The sequence below is a fragment of the Rhinoraja longicauda genome, chromosome 4 (genome assembly GCF_053455715.1).
Source record: "Rhinoraja longicauda isolate Sanriku21f chromosome 4, sRhiLon1.1, whole genome shotgun sequence".
NCBI classification, from domain to species: domain Eukaryota; kingdom Metazoa; phylum Chordata; class Chondrichthyes; order Rajiformes; family Arhynchobatidae; genus Rhinoraja; species Rhinoraja longicauda.
The window spans coordinates 87343368-87356636 of record NC_135956.1 but is presented as its reverse complement, the minus strand read 5'-3'; the positions used below and the strand labels follow the sequence as shown (position 1 = coordinate 87356636).

General features: G+C 45.6%; 1 protein-coding gene across 4 annotated transcripts in view; it reads left to right on the top strand.

The window, feature by feature from the left end:
- Window positions 1-13269, top strand: part of sugct (succinyl-CoA:glutarate-CoA transferase) — a 378390-nt gene that overhangs the window by 120294 nt on the left and 244827 nt on the right. For all 4 annotated transcript variants that reach the window (XM_078398318.1, XM_078398316.1, XM_078398319.1 and 1 more), the window contains one exon: window positions 1176-1271. In XM_078398318.1, the coding sequence (XP_078254444.1) occupies window positions 1176-1271 (96 nt within the window). The remainder of the gene's footprint in view (window positions 1-1175; window positions 1272-13269) is intronic.

Genomic DNA, 13269 nt, shown 5'->3' with positions numbered 1-13269 from the left:
CATCCAGTGAATTGACCTTCACTGCCCTCTGTGGCAGAGAATTCCACAAATTCACTACTCTCTGGGTGAAAAAGTTTCTTCTCACCTCAGTTTTAAATGGCCTCCCCTTTATTCTTAGATTGTGTCCCCTGGTTCTGGACTTCCCCCAAACATTGGGACCATTTTTCCTGCATCTAGCTTGTCTAGTCCTTTTTATAATTTTATACTGACGTCTCTATAAGATCCCCTCTCATCCTTCTAAACTCCAGTGAATACAGGCCCAGTCTTTCCAATCTTTCCCCATATGACAGTCCCTCCATCCCAGGGATTAACCTTCTACATAGGGAACACAGTAAGTTTAACAGGAGTGGGAAGCATGAGGCGATCCTGACCCCAGCTCTGGCCTGCAACCTATGGACGCTGCCAACCTTTGGTATTCTGGACCTCAGTCCCAGTTCTGGTTGCCCATCCACCCTACAGTCTGGATTCTGGCTCCGGCAGCACTCTGAACCTTTGGTCTGACCTCACACCCTTTGGCCTTGCCCCATGGTCCAACGGCTCACAGTCCAGACCAATGACCGAGGCAGATGTCCGACCATCAGGATTTCCAAGCGATCAGATGCTGGATAATTGGAGTTTTATTGTAATCGTCTTTTTTAAATCCATCTTCAATAAAAAAATAATTTAGCACTTCATCAATATTCTCCAAGGTATCACAAAATACTGGAGTAACTCAGCGGGTCAGGCAGCATCTCTGGAGAGAAGGAATGGGTGACATTTCGGGTCGAGACCCTTCTTCAGATCAATATTCTCAGATCATCTAAGCTACCCTTGTTCTCCAATTGCAAACAATGTGGCAATTGACCCCCCCCCCACCCCCCACCACCAATAATCTTGTAACAGTTACTTACCTATTACTTCCCAGATCTCCCACTGTCTTCCTGTCTCCACCTATATCCTTCCTTTGTCCCGCCCTCCCCTGACATCAGTCTGAAGAAGGGTCTCGACCCGAAACGTCACCCATTCCTTCTCTCCTGAGATGCTGCCTGACCCGCTGAGTTACTCCAGCATTTTGTGAATAAATACCTTTGATATTGAAATTGACTGTTTAATTAATGGCTAGAAAATAACTTTAAATTATGTGTATTTTTATTTTTTAAATACACTTTAATTTTGGTCATTCTTGTTTCAACCAGGTTGCTTGCCTGACCCATGTAGCAGCAAATTATCTCACTGGTGGCAGGGAAGCAAAGCGATGGGGGACAGCACATGAGAGCATTGTTCCTTACCAGGTAAGTAACTCATTCCCACGCAGTGCAAAAGCAAAGGGTGATTGTTTCAAAGTAGTTAAAGAAACATTATCTTAAGCTTTTCGACAAAAACGGCTTAAATGCTTACACTTTTACAGTCAGTGAAAGCAGAGGGAACTGCTAATGGTTGAAGGTGGCAATAGTATTTGGAAGCAGAAATGAATTCATGGCACGGGCCTACAATTCCGACAGAGTGGGCTGAATATCACCCCGATTGGAATTAGATTTAGATTTAGATTTTGAGATACAGCGCGGATTCGGGTCCGCGCAGCCCAGCGATCCCCGTACACTAACACTATCCTACACCCTAGGGACAATTTTTACATTTGCCCAGCCAATTAACCTACATACCTGTATGTCTTTGGAGTGTGGGAGGAAACCGAAGATCTCGGAGAAAACCCACGCAGGTCACGGGGAGAACGTACAAACTCCGTACAGACGGCGCCCGTAGTCAGGATCGAACCTGAGTCTCCGGCGCTGCATTCGCTGTAAGGCAGCAACTCTACCGCTGCGCCACCGTGCCGATTAATGAGTAGCACAAATGCAGACATAGAAACATAGAAAATAGGTGCAGGAGGAAGCCATTCGGCCCTTCGAGCCGCACCTGACCGATCAATAAAGCTTGAGAACATGTGTTCTCTGAGCATCATATGGTTGTGCTTGTGTTAAGCATTGTGAAGGATGATCCCAGACTCACTGGGTGATTATGGATTTATTTATTTTGTCTGTTACGCTACTAAAAGTTCCACACCTGCGCTCGGTCCGCGTTAACCAATCGCAGGCTCGGCGATCGCTTCGCTCAACACCTGTGCTCGGTCCGCGTTAACCAATCTGATCTCCCGGTGGCTGAGCACTTCAACTCCCCCCTCCCATTCCCAGTCTGACGTTTCTGTCATGGGCCTCCTCCAGTGCCACAGTGAGGCCCACCGGAAATTGGAGGAACAGCACCTCATATTTCGCCTGGGCAGCTTGCAGCCCAGTGGTATGAACATTGACTTCTCCAACTTTAGATAGTTCCTCTGTCCCTCTCTTCCCCTCCCCCTTCCCAGATCTCCCACTGTCTTCCTGTCTCCACCTATATCTTTCCTTTGTCCCGCCCCCCTGACATCAGTCTGAAGAAGGGTCTCGACCCGAAACGTCACCCATTCCTTCTCTCCTGAGATGCTTCCTGACCTGCTGAGTTACTCCAGCATTTTGTGAATAAATACCAGAGATTGGTAATGGTGTATATCAACTCCTACCTTGGTAAGGACCTGGACCCACCACCATTTTGCCTACTTGCACAATAGATCAACGGGGGACGAGACCGCGCTGTCTCTTCTCTCTGCACTGGACCACTTGGGTAATAAGAACACGCCGAGTCAGGCTGTTGTTCATCAACTGCAGCTCAGCATTCAACGCCATCATCCCCTTCAAGCTTGTCATCAAACTCAGAGGACTGTGTCTCTGCCCATCCTCGCTCAACTGGATCCTCGACTTGGTCACTGGCGGAACGCAAACAGCACAAATTGGCAACAATTTCTCCTTGGTAGCCATCGGCACAGGAGCACCTGAGGTTTGTGCGCTTCGTCCCTCGCTCCACGCACTCTATTGCCACGGCAGCGTAGCTACGCACATTTTCAACGCCTCCTTTAAATCTGCCGATGATGTGGGACCCGTTGATTGAAGAATAATGGGTAATGGTGGGTCAGAGTGCAGGAGGGAGATGGGAAAATCTGATTGGTGCCAGAAGAACAACCTTGCTCGCGACCCCAGCAAGCCCAACAGGCTGACTGTTGACTTTAGCAAGAGAAAAGCCGGGGATCCACAAACCCGCGTCAGCGGTGGAGAGAGTCAACAACGACATGTCCCTGGGCATGCGTATCTCTGAAGATCTCTCCTGGGCCCCGCACAATGATGCAATCATAAAAAAAAAAACCATCAATGCCTCTACTTCCTTAGAAGATTGAAGAAATTCAGTATGTTGATGAATACTCTCGAACGATAGAGAGCATATAAACTGGCCTGGTTTGGCAACTGGAATGAAGAGGAATTGTAGAGTGAGTAGGAACAAGTGGGGGAACTGGATTTGCTCCAGGGCTCGATGGCCTACTTTGCCATCAAATGGAAATATGCAATCAGTGACTCTTGGAATTTTGCACTCAAAACAGATACCAGTTGACTTCTGGATTTACAGGAATCCAGGGATGTGGGAATAAAGGCAGGAGGTTTTGGGCAGAAGGAAAGCTGCGATTTTGTCGAATTGGAGAGTTGATTCAAGAGCGTGAAATGGGCTTATCTTGCTCATATTTCTTACAGATTTCTTAAAGATGCTCTAACCCAACCCATGAGCATCTACACCTGACCCAGCCTAAGTGTTACAGTAAGGGAATCCTAGTGGGTCAAGTGCATGTACAGCTGACTTCATGAACACAAACACCAATCTGAATCAAAGTCAACTTACATAGTTGGCCCCCATTTGGCTCAGGTCAGGGAGCAAGGCTCTGCTTCATGCCATTGTGTTGGATATGTGCAGATTCTCTGCCTCAGAAGGCAGTGGAGGCCAATTCTCTGAATGCATTCAAGAGAGAGCTAGATAGAGCTCTTAAAGATGGCGGAGTCAGGGGGTATGGGGAGAAGGCAGGAACGGGGTACTGATTGAGAATGATCAGCCATGATCACATTGAATGGCGGTGCTGGCTCGAAGGGCCGAATGGCCTCCTCCTGAACCTATTGTCTATTGTCTATTCAACCTGGCCCTGATTGAGTTCAAAATCGATTTATTGACATGTCTTTGCCTTCACTGCCAGCATCTTCCTCCACTGTTCAGCCAACTAAAAAGTCTTGGGTGTCGTAAAGAAAAAAAAAAGCTCCGAAAGGCGGGTAACACAAGGAACTGCAGATGTTGGTTTATAAGAAAGACACAAAATGCTAGAGCAACACAGCAGGCTGGACAATATTTCTTGAGAACATGGATGACCGATCCATGTTTGCCAGAGATGGTGCCTGACCCGCTGAGTTACTTCACCACTTCGTGTCTGTTCATGATGGCGATGAGAAAGCTGCAACCCTTGGCTTGTACTCGCTGGAATTTAGAAGATTGAGGGGGGATCTTATAGAAACTTACAAAATTCTTAAGGGGTTGGACAGGCTAGATGTGTATATTTTAATGCTAGGAGCATTGTAAGAAAGGTGGATGAGCTTAGAGCCTGGATTGACATCTGGAAGTATGATGTTTTGGCGATCAGTGAAACATGGTTGCAGGAGGGTTGCGATTGGCAATTAAATATTCCAGGATTTCATTGTTTCAGATGTGATAGAATCGGAGGGGCAAGAGGTGGGGGTGTTGCATTGCTTGTCAGGGAGGATATCACAGCAGTGCTTTGGCAGGACAGACTAGAAGGCTCGATTAAGGAGGCTGTTTGGGTGGAACTCAGAAATGAGAAAGGTTTAGTAACACTTATAGGGGTGTATTATAGACCGCCAAATAGGGAACGAGAATTGGAAGAGCAAATATGTAAGGAGATAGCAGATATTAGTAGTAAGCACAGAGTGGTGATTGTGGGTGATTTCAATTTTCCGTATATAGACTGGGAATCACATTCTGTTAAAGGGCTGGATGGTTTGGAGTTTGTAAAATGTGTGCAGGATAGTTTTTTGCAGCAATACGTAGAGGTGCCTACCAGAGAAGGGGCAGTGTTGGACCTCCTGTTAGGAAATGAGATGGGTCAGGTGACGGAGGTATGTGTTGAGGAGCACTTTGGGTCTAGTGATCATAATGCCATTAGTTTCAATATCATTATGGAGAAGGTCAAATCTGGACCAAGGGTTGAGATTTTGGATTGGAGAAAGGCTAATTTTGAGGAGATGAGAAAGGATTTAAAAGGAGTGAAATGGAAATTGTTGTTTTATGAAAAGGATATAATAGAGAAATGGAGGATATTTAAAGGTGAAATTTTGAGAGTACAGAGTCTTTATGTCCCTGTTCGGTGGAAAGGAAAGAATAATAATTTGAAAGAGCCGTGGTTTTCCAGGGAAATTGGACACTTGGTTCGGAAAAAGAGGGAGATATACAATAAATATAAGCGGCAGGGAGTAAATGAGGTTCTTGAGGAATATAAAGAATGTAAAAGGAATCTTAAAAAGGAAATTAGAAAAGCGAAAAAAAGATATGAGGCTGCTTTGGCAAGTAATGTAAAAGTAAACCCCAAGGGGTTCTACAGATATGTCAATAGCAAAAGGATAGTGAGGGATAAAATTGGTCCATTAGAGAGTCAGAGTGGACAGCTATGTGCTGAGCCGGAAGAAATGGGGGAGATATTAAACAATTTCTTTTCTTCGGTATTTACCGAGGAGAAGGATATTGAATTATGTGAGGTAAGCGAAACAAGTAGAGTAGTGATGGAAATTAGGAGGATTAAAGAAGAGGAGGTACGGACACTTTTGAAGAATATAAAAGTGGATAAGTCTCCAGGTCCTGATAGGATATTCCCTAGGACATTGAGGGAAGTTAGTGCAGAAATAGCAGGGGCTATGACGGAAATATTTCAAACGTCATTAGAAACAGGGATGGTGCCGGAAGATTGGCGCATTGCGCATGTTGTGCCTTTGTTTAAAAAAGGTTCTAAAAGTAAACCTAGCAATTATAGACCTTTTAGTTTGACGTCTGTGGTGGGAAAATTAATGGAAAAGATACTTAGGGACAATATATATAATTATTTGGATAATCAAGGCCTGATTAGAAACAGTCAACATGGATTTGTGCCTGGAAGGTCATGTTTGACTAATCTTCTTGAATTTTTTGAAGAGGTTACCAGGGAAATTGATAAGGGCAAGGCTGTGGATGTTGTCTATATGGACTTCAGTAAGGCATTTGACAAGGTTCCACATGGAAGGTTGATTAAGAAGGTTAAATCGTTGGGTATTAATAGTGAGGTTGCAAGATGGATTCAACAATGGCTGAATGGGAGATACCAGAGGGTAACGGTTGACAATTGTATGTCAGGTTGGAGGCCAGTGTCTAGTGGAGAGCCCCAAGGATCTGTGTTGGGTCCACTGTTGTTTGTCATTTACATTAATGATCTGGATGATGGTGTGGCAAATTGGATTAGTAAATATGCAGATGATACTAAGATAGGTGGAGTAGTTGATAGTGAGGTAGATTTTCAAAGTCTACAGAGAGACTTGGGCCTTTTGGAAGGGTGGGCTGAAAGATGGCAGATGGAGTTTAATGCTGATAAGTGTGAGGTGCTGCATTTTGGTAGGACAAATCAAAATAGGACGTACAGGGTAAATGGTAGGGAATTGAGGAATGCAGTGTAACAGAGGGATCTGGGAATAACTGTGCATTGTTCCCTGAAGGTGGAATCTCATGTGGATAGGGTGGTGAAGAAGGCGTTTGGTATGCTTGCCTTTATAAATCAGAGCATCGAGTATAGAAGTTGGGATGTAATGTTGAAATTGTACAGGGCATTGGTGAGGCCGAATCTGGAGTATGGTGTGCAGTTCTGGTCGCCAAATTATAGGAAGGATATCGACAAAATGGAGAGGGTACAGAGGAGATTTACTAGAATGTTGCCTGGGTTTCAGCACTTAGGCTACAGAGAGAGGTTGAACAGGTTGGGTCTTTATTCTTTGGAGCGTAGAAGGTTGAGGGGGGACTTGATAGAGGTTTTTAAAATTCTGAGAGGGACGGACAGAGTTGACGTGGATAGGCTTTTCCCTTTGAGAGTGGGGAAGATTCCAACAAGGGGACATAGCTTCAGAATTGAGGGATAAAGGTTTAGGGGTAACATGAGGGGGAACTTCTTTACTCAGAGGGTTGTGGCTGTATGGAATGGGCTTCCGGTGGAAGTGGTGGAGGCTGGCTCGATTTTATTATTTAAGAGTAAATTGGATAGGTATATGGATGAGAGGGGATTAGAGGGTTATGGTCTGAGTGCAGGTAGATGAGACTAGGTCAGGGAGAATGGTCGGCGTGGACTGGTAGGGCCGGACAGGCCTGTTTCCATGCTGTAGTTGTTATATGTTATATATGTTATATGCAGGAAGATTGTTCCCGATGTTGGGGAAGTCCAGAACAAGGGGTCACAGTTTAAGGATAAGGGGGAAGTCTTTTAGGACCGAGATGAGAAAGGTTTTTTTCACACAGAGAGTGGTGAATCTGTGGAATTCTCTGCCACAGAAGGTAGTTGAGGCCAGTTCATTGGCTATATTTAAGAGGGAGTTAGATGTGGCCCTTGTGGCTAAAGGGATCAGGGGGTATGGAGAGAAGGCAGGTACAGGATACTGAGTTGGATGATCAGCCATGATCATATTGAATGGCGGTGCAGGCTCGAAGGGCCGAATGGCCTACTCCTGCACCTATTTTCTATGTTTCTATGTTTCTATGTAACCCAGGTGGGGCACAACAGTCGGCTACTGGAAAGCTGAAATCTAATGCTGGAAAGCTGAAATCCAATGCCGTAAAGCTGAAATCCAATGTCGGAAAGCTGAAATCCAATGTCAGAAAGCTGAAATTCAATGTCGGAAAGCTGAAATCCGATGTCGGAAAGCTGAATTCCAATGTCGCAAAGCTGAAATCCAATGTCGGAAAGGTGAAATCCAATGTCGGAAAGCTGAAATCCGATGTCGGAAAGCTGAAATCCGATGTCGGAAAGCTGAAATCCGATGTCGGAAAGCTGAAATCCAATGCTGGAAAGCTGAAATTAAAAACAGGGTTTGCGAGACATTCCCAGTAAGTGAGAGGGCGTCTGTGGAGAGGGAACCAGAATTGACATTTCAGGTCCTGCATCAGCAAGATATTGCTGACATGGATGGAAAATGAGCTGATCATAGATTACCAGTCTGAATCATCAGTCTGAAGAAGGGTCTCGACCCGAAACGTCACACATTCCTTCTCTCCTGAGATGCTGCCTGACCCGCTGAGTTACTCCCAAAATGCTGGAGTAACTCAGCAGGTCAGGCAGCATCTCAGGAGAGAAGGAATGGGTGACGTTTCGGGTCGAGACCCTTCTTCAGACTGATGTCAAGGGGGCGGGACAAAGGAAGGATATAGGTGGAGACAGGAAGACAGTGGGAGATCTGGGAAGGGGGAGGGGAAGAGAGGGATAGAGGAACTATCTAAAGTTGGAGAAGTCAATGTTCATACCGCAGGGCTGCAAGCTGCCCGTGCGAAATATGAGGTGCTGTTCCTCCAATTTCCGGTGGGCCTCACTATGGCACTGGAGGAGGCCCATGACAGTTACTCCAGCATTTTGTGTCTACCTTCCATCATCAGTCTGAAGAAGGGTCTCGACCCGAAACGTCACCCATTCCTTCTCTCCTGAGATGCTGCCTGACCCGCTGAGTTACTCCAGCATTTTGTGTCTACCTTCGATTTAAACCAGTATCTGCAGTTTTATTCCCCTATAGATTACCAATGCTTGGTCACAGGCACACACGACAAAGGAAACTAAGTATAAAGCACTTGGAATAAAACTAAGTGTAAACAACAACTCAGAGGCCTTTTGTTGTCACGGGCTGTATAGAATTGCAAACCAAAACGAATTGGAGAGGGAACCAATGTTCGCTTGCTGCACTTTACACATTAGCCAATCCCATAACTGGAAGGTAAAAAGGCACTTTTGTTTCAATTTTGGTTTAAAGGATCTTGTTCAGTTGAACCATTCAATGCAGACAAATTAAAATATTGGATTAACGACCCAAGGATACAGAGCAGCGTTTCCCAACCAGCGTTCCCCGGAACACTAGGGTTCCGCGAGAGGTCGCTAGGGGTTCTGCAAGAAATAGCCGCTAATCATTTCAAACCAGATCGAATGCACTGTTTAAAAAGCCGTGTATTGCATGCAAATCTGGAAAGATTCTTGAAAAGACTCTTTGGAGACGACTCACGACCGTACAGGCGACACCCCGGCGACCGTGTGGCGACGGCCTAGTCGCCTGTAGATGCCTAAAAAACCGCCTACGTGGGACAGGGGCTTAACAGCTGTGATGCCGTGCCACCAACAAGGAGCTTGGGTCACAATGTCACAGGGGTCACAGCTTAAGGATAAGGGGGAAGTCTTTTAGGACCGAGATGAGAAAACATTTCTTCACACAGAGAGTGGTGAATCTGTGGAATTCTCTGCCACAGAAGGTAGTTGAGGCCAGTTCATTGGCTATATTTAAGAGGGAGTTAGATGTGGCCCTTGTGGCTAAAGGGATCAGGGGGTATGGAGAGAAGGCAGGTACAGGATACTGAGCTGGATGATCAGCCATGATCATATTGAATGGCGGTGCAGGCTCAAAGAGCCGAATGGCCTACTCCTGCACCTATTTTCTATGTTTCTATGTTTCTATGTCTCTGTTCCTGTACCTCATTCAGATGTGTGACTTCTCTTTTATATTGTTTCTGATTTTCACTTCAAAAGTGTAAAAATTTGCTCTTGGCATCAGATTTCACCTCCCACATTTCCACCGAGTTTACAAGCCAGTCCATATCTGCCTGAGGTTTTTTTTTAACTATCCTTACTGTTCACTAAGTCTCCCAGTCATTTGCTCATTTGGAAATTGTGCCTTTTATACTGTAATCAAAATCATTAATATACATTAAGACAAAACTGTGGTTCTAGTTTTGGGGAACTCCACAGTTCACATCCCTTCAGATACTGTGGGGTATCTCGACAAGTGCCTATTAACTGCAGTTCCTTCATCAAGCCTTTCTATTACTTCATTAAAAAAACATTTATCAAGTTACTTAGATATCTGCCTTGTTGCAAAGCTCAGTTCTGCGTAGTTTTACCATCTTCAGCAGCAACAGTGCACCAAGACTTTAAGAGTGCGGGCGAGCTTTAAGCAATGGAGACTACCTTTAAGTCGTGCCAGCAGGGATTTTGGAAGTCAGACAAGTCAATGAAGAGCACTTCTGGCTGTTAGTACTGACTGCATGTTGAAGTCATTGCAGTCATTTGGCAAAATAATATGTTTCCAGTTCTGTCAAAGTGTTTTTGACCTGGATTATTGTCTCAGCTTCTCTTTACACTGATGCTGCCTGATCTGCTGATTATTTACAGCATTTTCCAATGTTATCACAATTTTCATAATAGGAATGATCATATCAGAGTTGGAAAAAAAGGCTTGTGAGAAATGTAATGGTTCCTACCTGTGCATGGAGACCAGTAGGCTATTTGTTATAATGAAACATAGTTTCATAAATCGCTGATCGGCACAAAAAGCTGGAGTAACTCAGCGGGTCAGGCAGCATCTCTGGAGAGAGGGAATGGATGACGTTTCGGATCGAGACCCTTCTGATATACACCACAAATAGTCAGTGTCATTGTGGCATAAATTCATAAATCAATCATTTGTAAATTGAGGAATAATAGTACTAGACTGAAAAGTTATGCCAGGACAAGATTTGGCATCTCGTCGAGGCGGCATGGTGGCGCAACGCAAGAGACTCGGGTTCGATCCTGACCACAGGTGCTGCCTGTATTGAGTTTTGTACATTCACCCAGTGAGTACGTGGGTTTTCCCCGGGCGCTCCAGTTTCCTCCCGCACTCCAAATAGGTGATAGGTGGATCCAGGTGAAGAGGGGTCGATTGGCATATGAGTCAGGTGGGGGAGAGAAAGGTGGAGATAGTAAGTGGAGAAGACAAAAGGGCGCAGGTGGTAGAAGGGAATGAGGGGTGGGGTGGATTGAACAATGAGGGGCCCTGTAAGGGGAGGGGCAAGTGATGAGTAGCTGGAGGAAGGGAAAGACACTAGGTGACAGGGAGTGGAAAGAAAGTTGGGGGAGGGATCTTGGTGGTGGGTGAGGGGATTTTATCTGAAAATAGGGAATTCAATGTTAATGCTGTTGGGTTGTGGGCTCCCTAAGCGGAATATGAGGTGCTGTTCTTCCAGGTTGCCTGGTCTCACTCAGGAAATAGAGCAAGCCAACGAATGGTAGAGGTGGAAGTGGGAAGGTGAATTAAAACGATTAGCAGTAGGGAGATGGCCCTGGTGGACAGAGTTCAGTGAAGTGGTCGCCTAGTCTGTGTGTGGTCTCATCAATGTAGCAAAAATATCCAATAGACAATAGACAATAGGTGCAGGAGTAGGCCATTCAGCCCTTCGAGCCAGCACCGCCATTCAATGCGATCATGGCTGATCACTCTCAATCAGTACCCCGTTCCTGCCTTCTCCCCATACCCCCTAACTCCGCTATCCAAACACGCCTTATCCCAAATTGCGTGGAGGGGAGGGAAACCATTCTTCCAGAAGAAAGAGGACACCTCGGATAGATGTCGTATGTTGAAAGACTGGAGCGACTGGGCTTGTATACATTGGAATTTAGAAGGATGAGAGGGGATCTTATTGAAACATGTAAGATTATTAGGGGATTGGACATGCTAGAGGCAGGAAACATGTTCCCAATGTTGGGGGAGTCCAGAACCAGGGGCCACAGTTTAAGAATAAGGGGTAGGCCATTTAGAACGGAGATGAGGAAAAACTTTCTCACTCAGAGTTGTAAATCTGTGGAATTCTCTGCCTCAGAAGGCAGTGGAGGCCAATTCTCTGGATGCTTTCAAGAGAGAGTTAGATAGAGCTCTTAATGATAGCGGAGTCAGGGGGTATGGGGAGAAGGCAGGAACGGGGTACTGATTGTGGATGATCGGCCATGATCATATTGAATGGCAGTGCTGGCTCGAAGGACCGAATGGCCTACTCCTGCACCTATTGTCTATTGTCTATTGAAAACCTCAGAAGGGAAAGCCTCATCTTGAGTGCATATGTAACAGAGATGGAGGAAACCACGAGAAAAGGAAGGTGTCTTTGCAAGGGACAGGTGGGAGGAGATGTAGTTGAGGCACCGGTCGAAGTCTGCGGATTGTTTTGTATCTAAAAAGGAGACAGAGGCGATCAAGAAAAAGGACAGGCCTCCAAATAGTCAACTGTGGCACGTCGAAAGAGGCCCGAAATAAAGGCGAGGAGCCGGGTATTTCGGGAGGTTTGATTTTATTACAGTTGTCAGACCGGTCAAGTCTGCTGGAATAACTTCGTGCCCAAAACCTCGTCCTTTATATCCGTAGCAAAGGACCGCCCCCCTCGACCGGTCCATTCCCGTGCCGAGGGGTCGGTTGTGGTATGGCCCGACCCTTGGGAGCCGCCACACAACAGTACTTAGAAGAGCAAATATGCCAGGGGATTGCAGGCAGCTAGCTGCAGGTCGTCATAGTGGGGGATTCTAACCTTCCCAATATTGATTAGGACTGTCACAGTAAAAGGTTTAGACGGGGTGGAATTTGTCAAATGTGTTCAGGAAAAAAAATTCCTAAGGCAATATGTAGAGGGCCTACACGGGAGAGGTAGTCTGCGTGATCCAGTCTTAAGAAATTGGGAGGGGCGAGTGGATGAAGTGTTCGTGGATAAGCCTCTTGGGACCAGCGACCACTGTTCTATTAGGTTTAAGATAGTTATGAATGGACAGAGCGGGCCCTGGAGTTAAAATTCTAAGTTGGGGCAAGGCCAACTTTGAAGGTATTAGACAGGAACTCGCTCAAGTTAATTGAAGCAGATTTCTTCGAAGCGAAAGGAATGTCCAGAAAGTGGGATGTTTTTAAAAGTGTGCTGACAAGAGTCCTGTTCTGACAAGAGTGCATGGTCCTGTTAAGCTGAAGGCCGAGCGAGGCAGGTGCTCAGACTTTATATCATAGCATCATAACCTTCCTACACATATATTCTGTGTTAATGAAGGCAAATATCCTCTAAGGCTTCTTTACCCTTTAGGGCTCCTTGCGTACCAAGATCCTATTGTTCCTTAGTTATTTTCTTAGGTGAGAAAGTCAGCTCAAGAGGCCAGGCTTTATTTGCACATTTGTTTGTTGACTGATCTAATCTGCCCAATTACCTTGGTTTCTTGGAATGCTAAAGAAAGCTCTTACACCTTGAGTTAAACTCCCCAACTCTTGATAATACCACTCCTTATCAGCAATTAACGTGTTAAAATGGATTGCCCTTTAAGTGTTTCTTGATTGC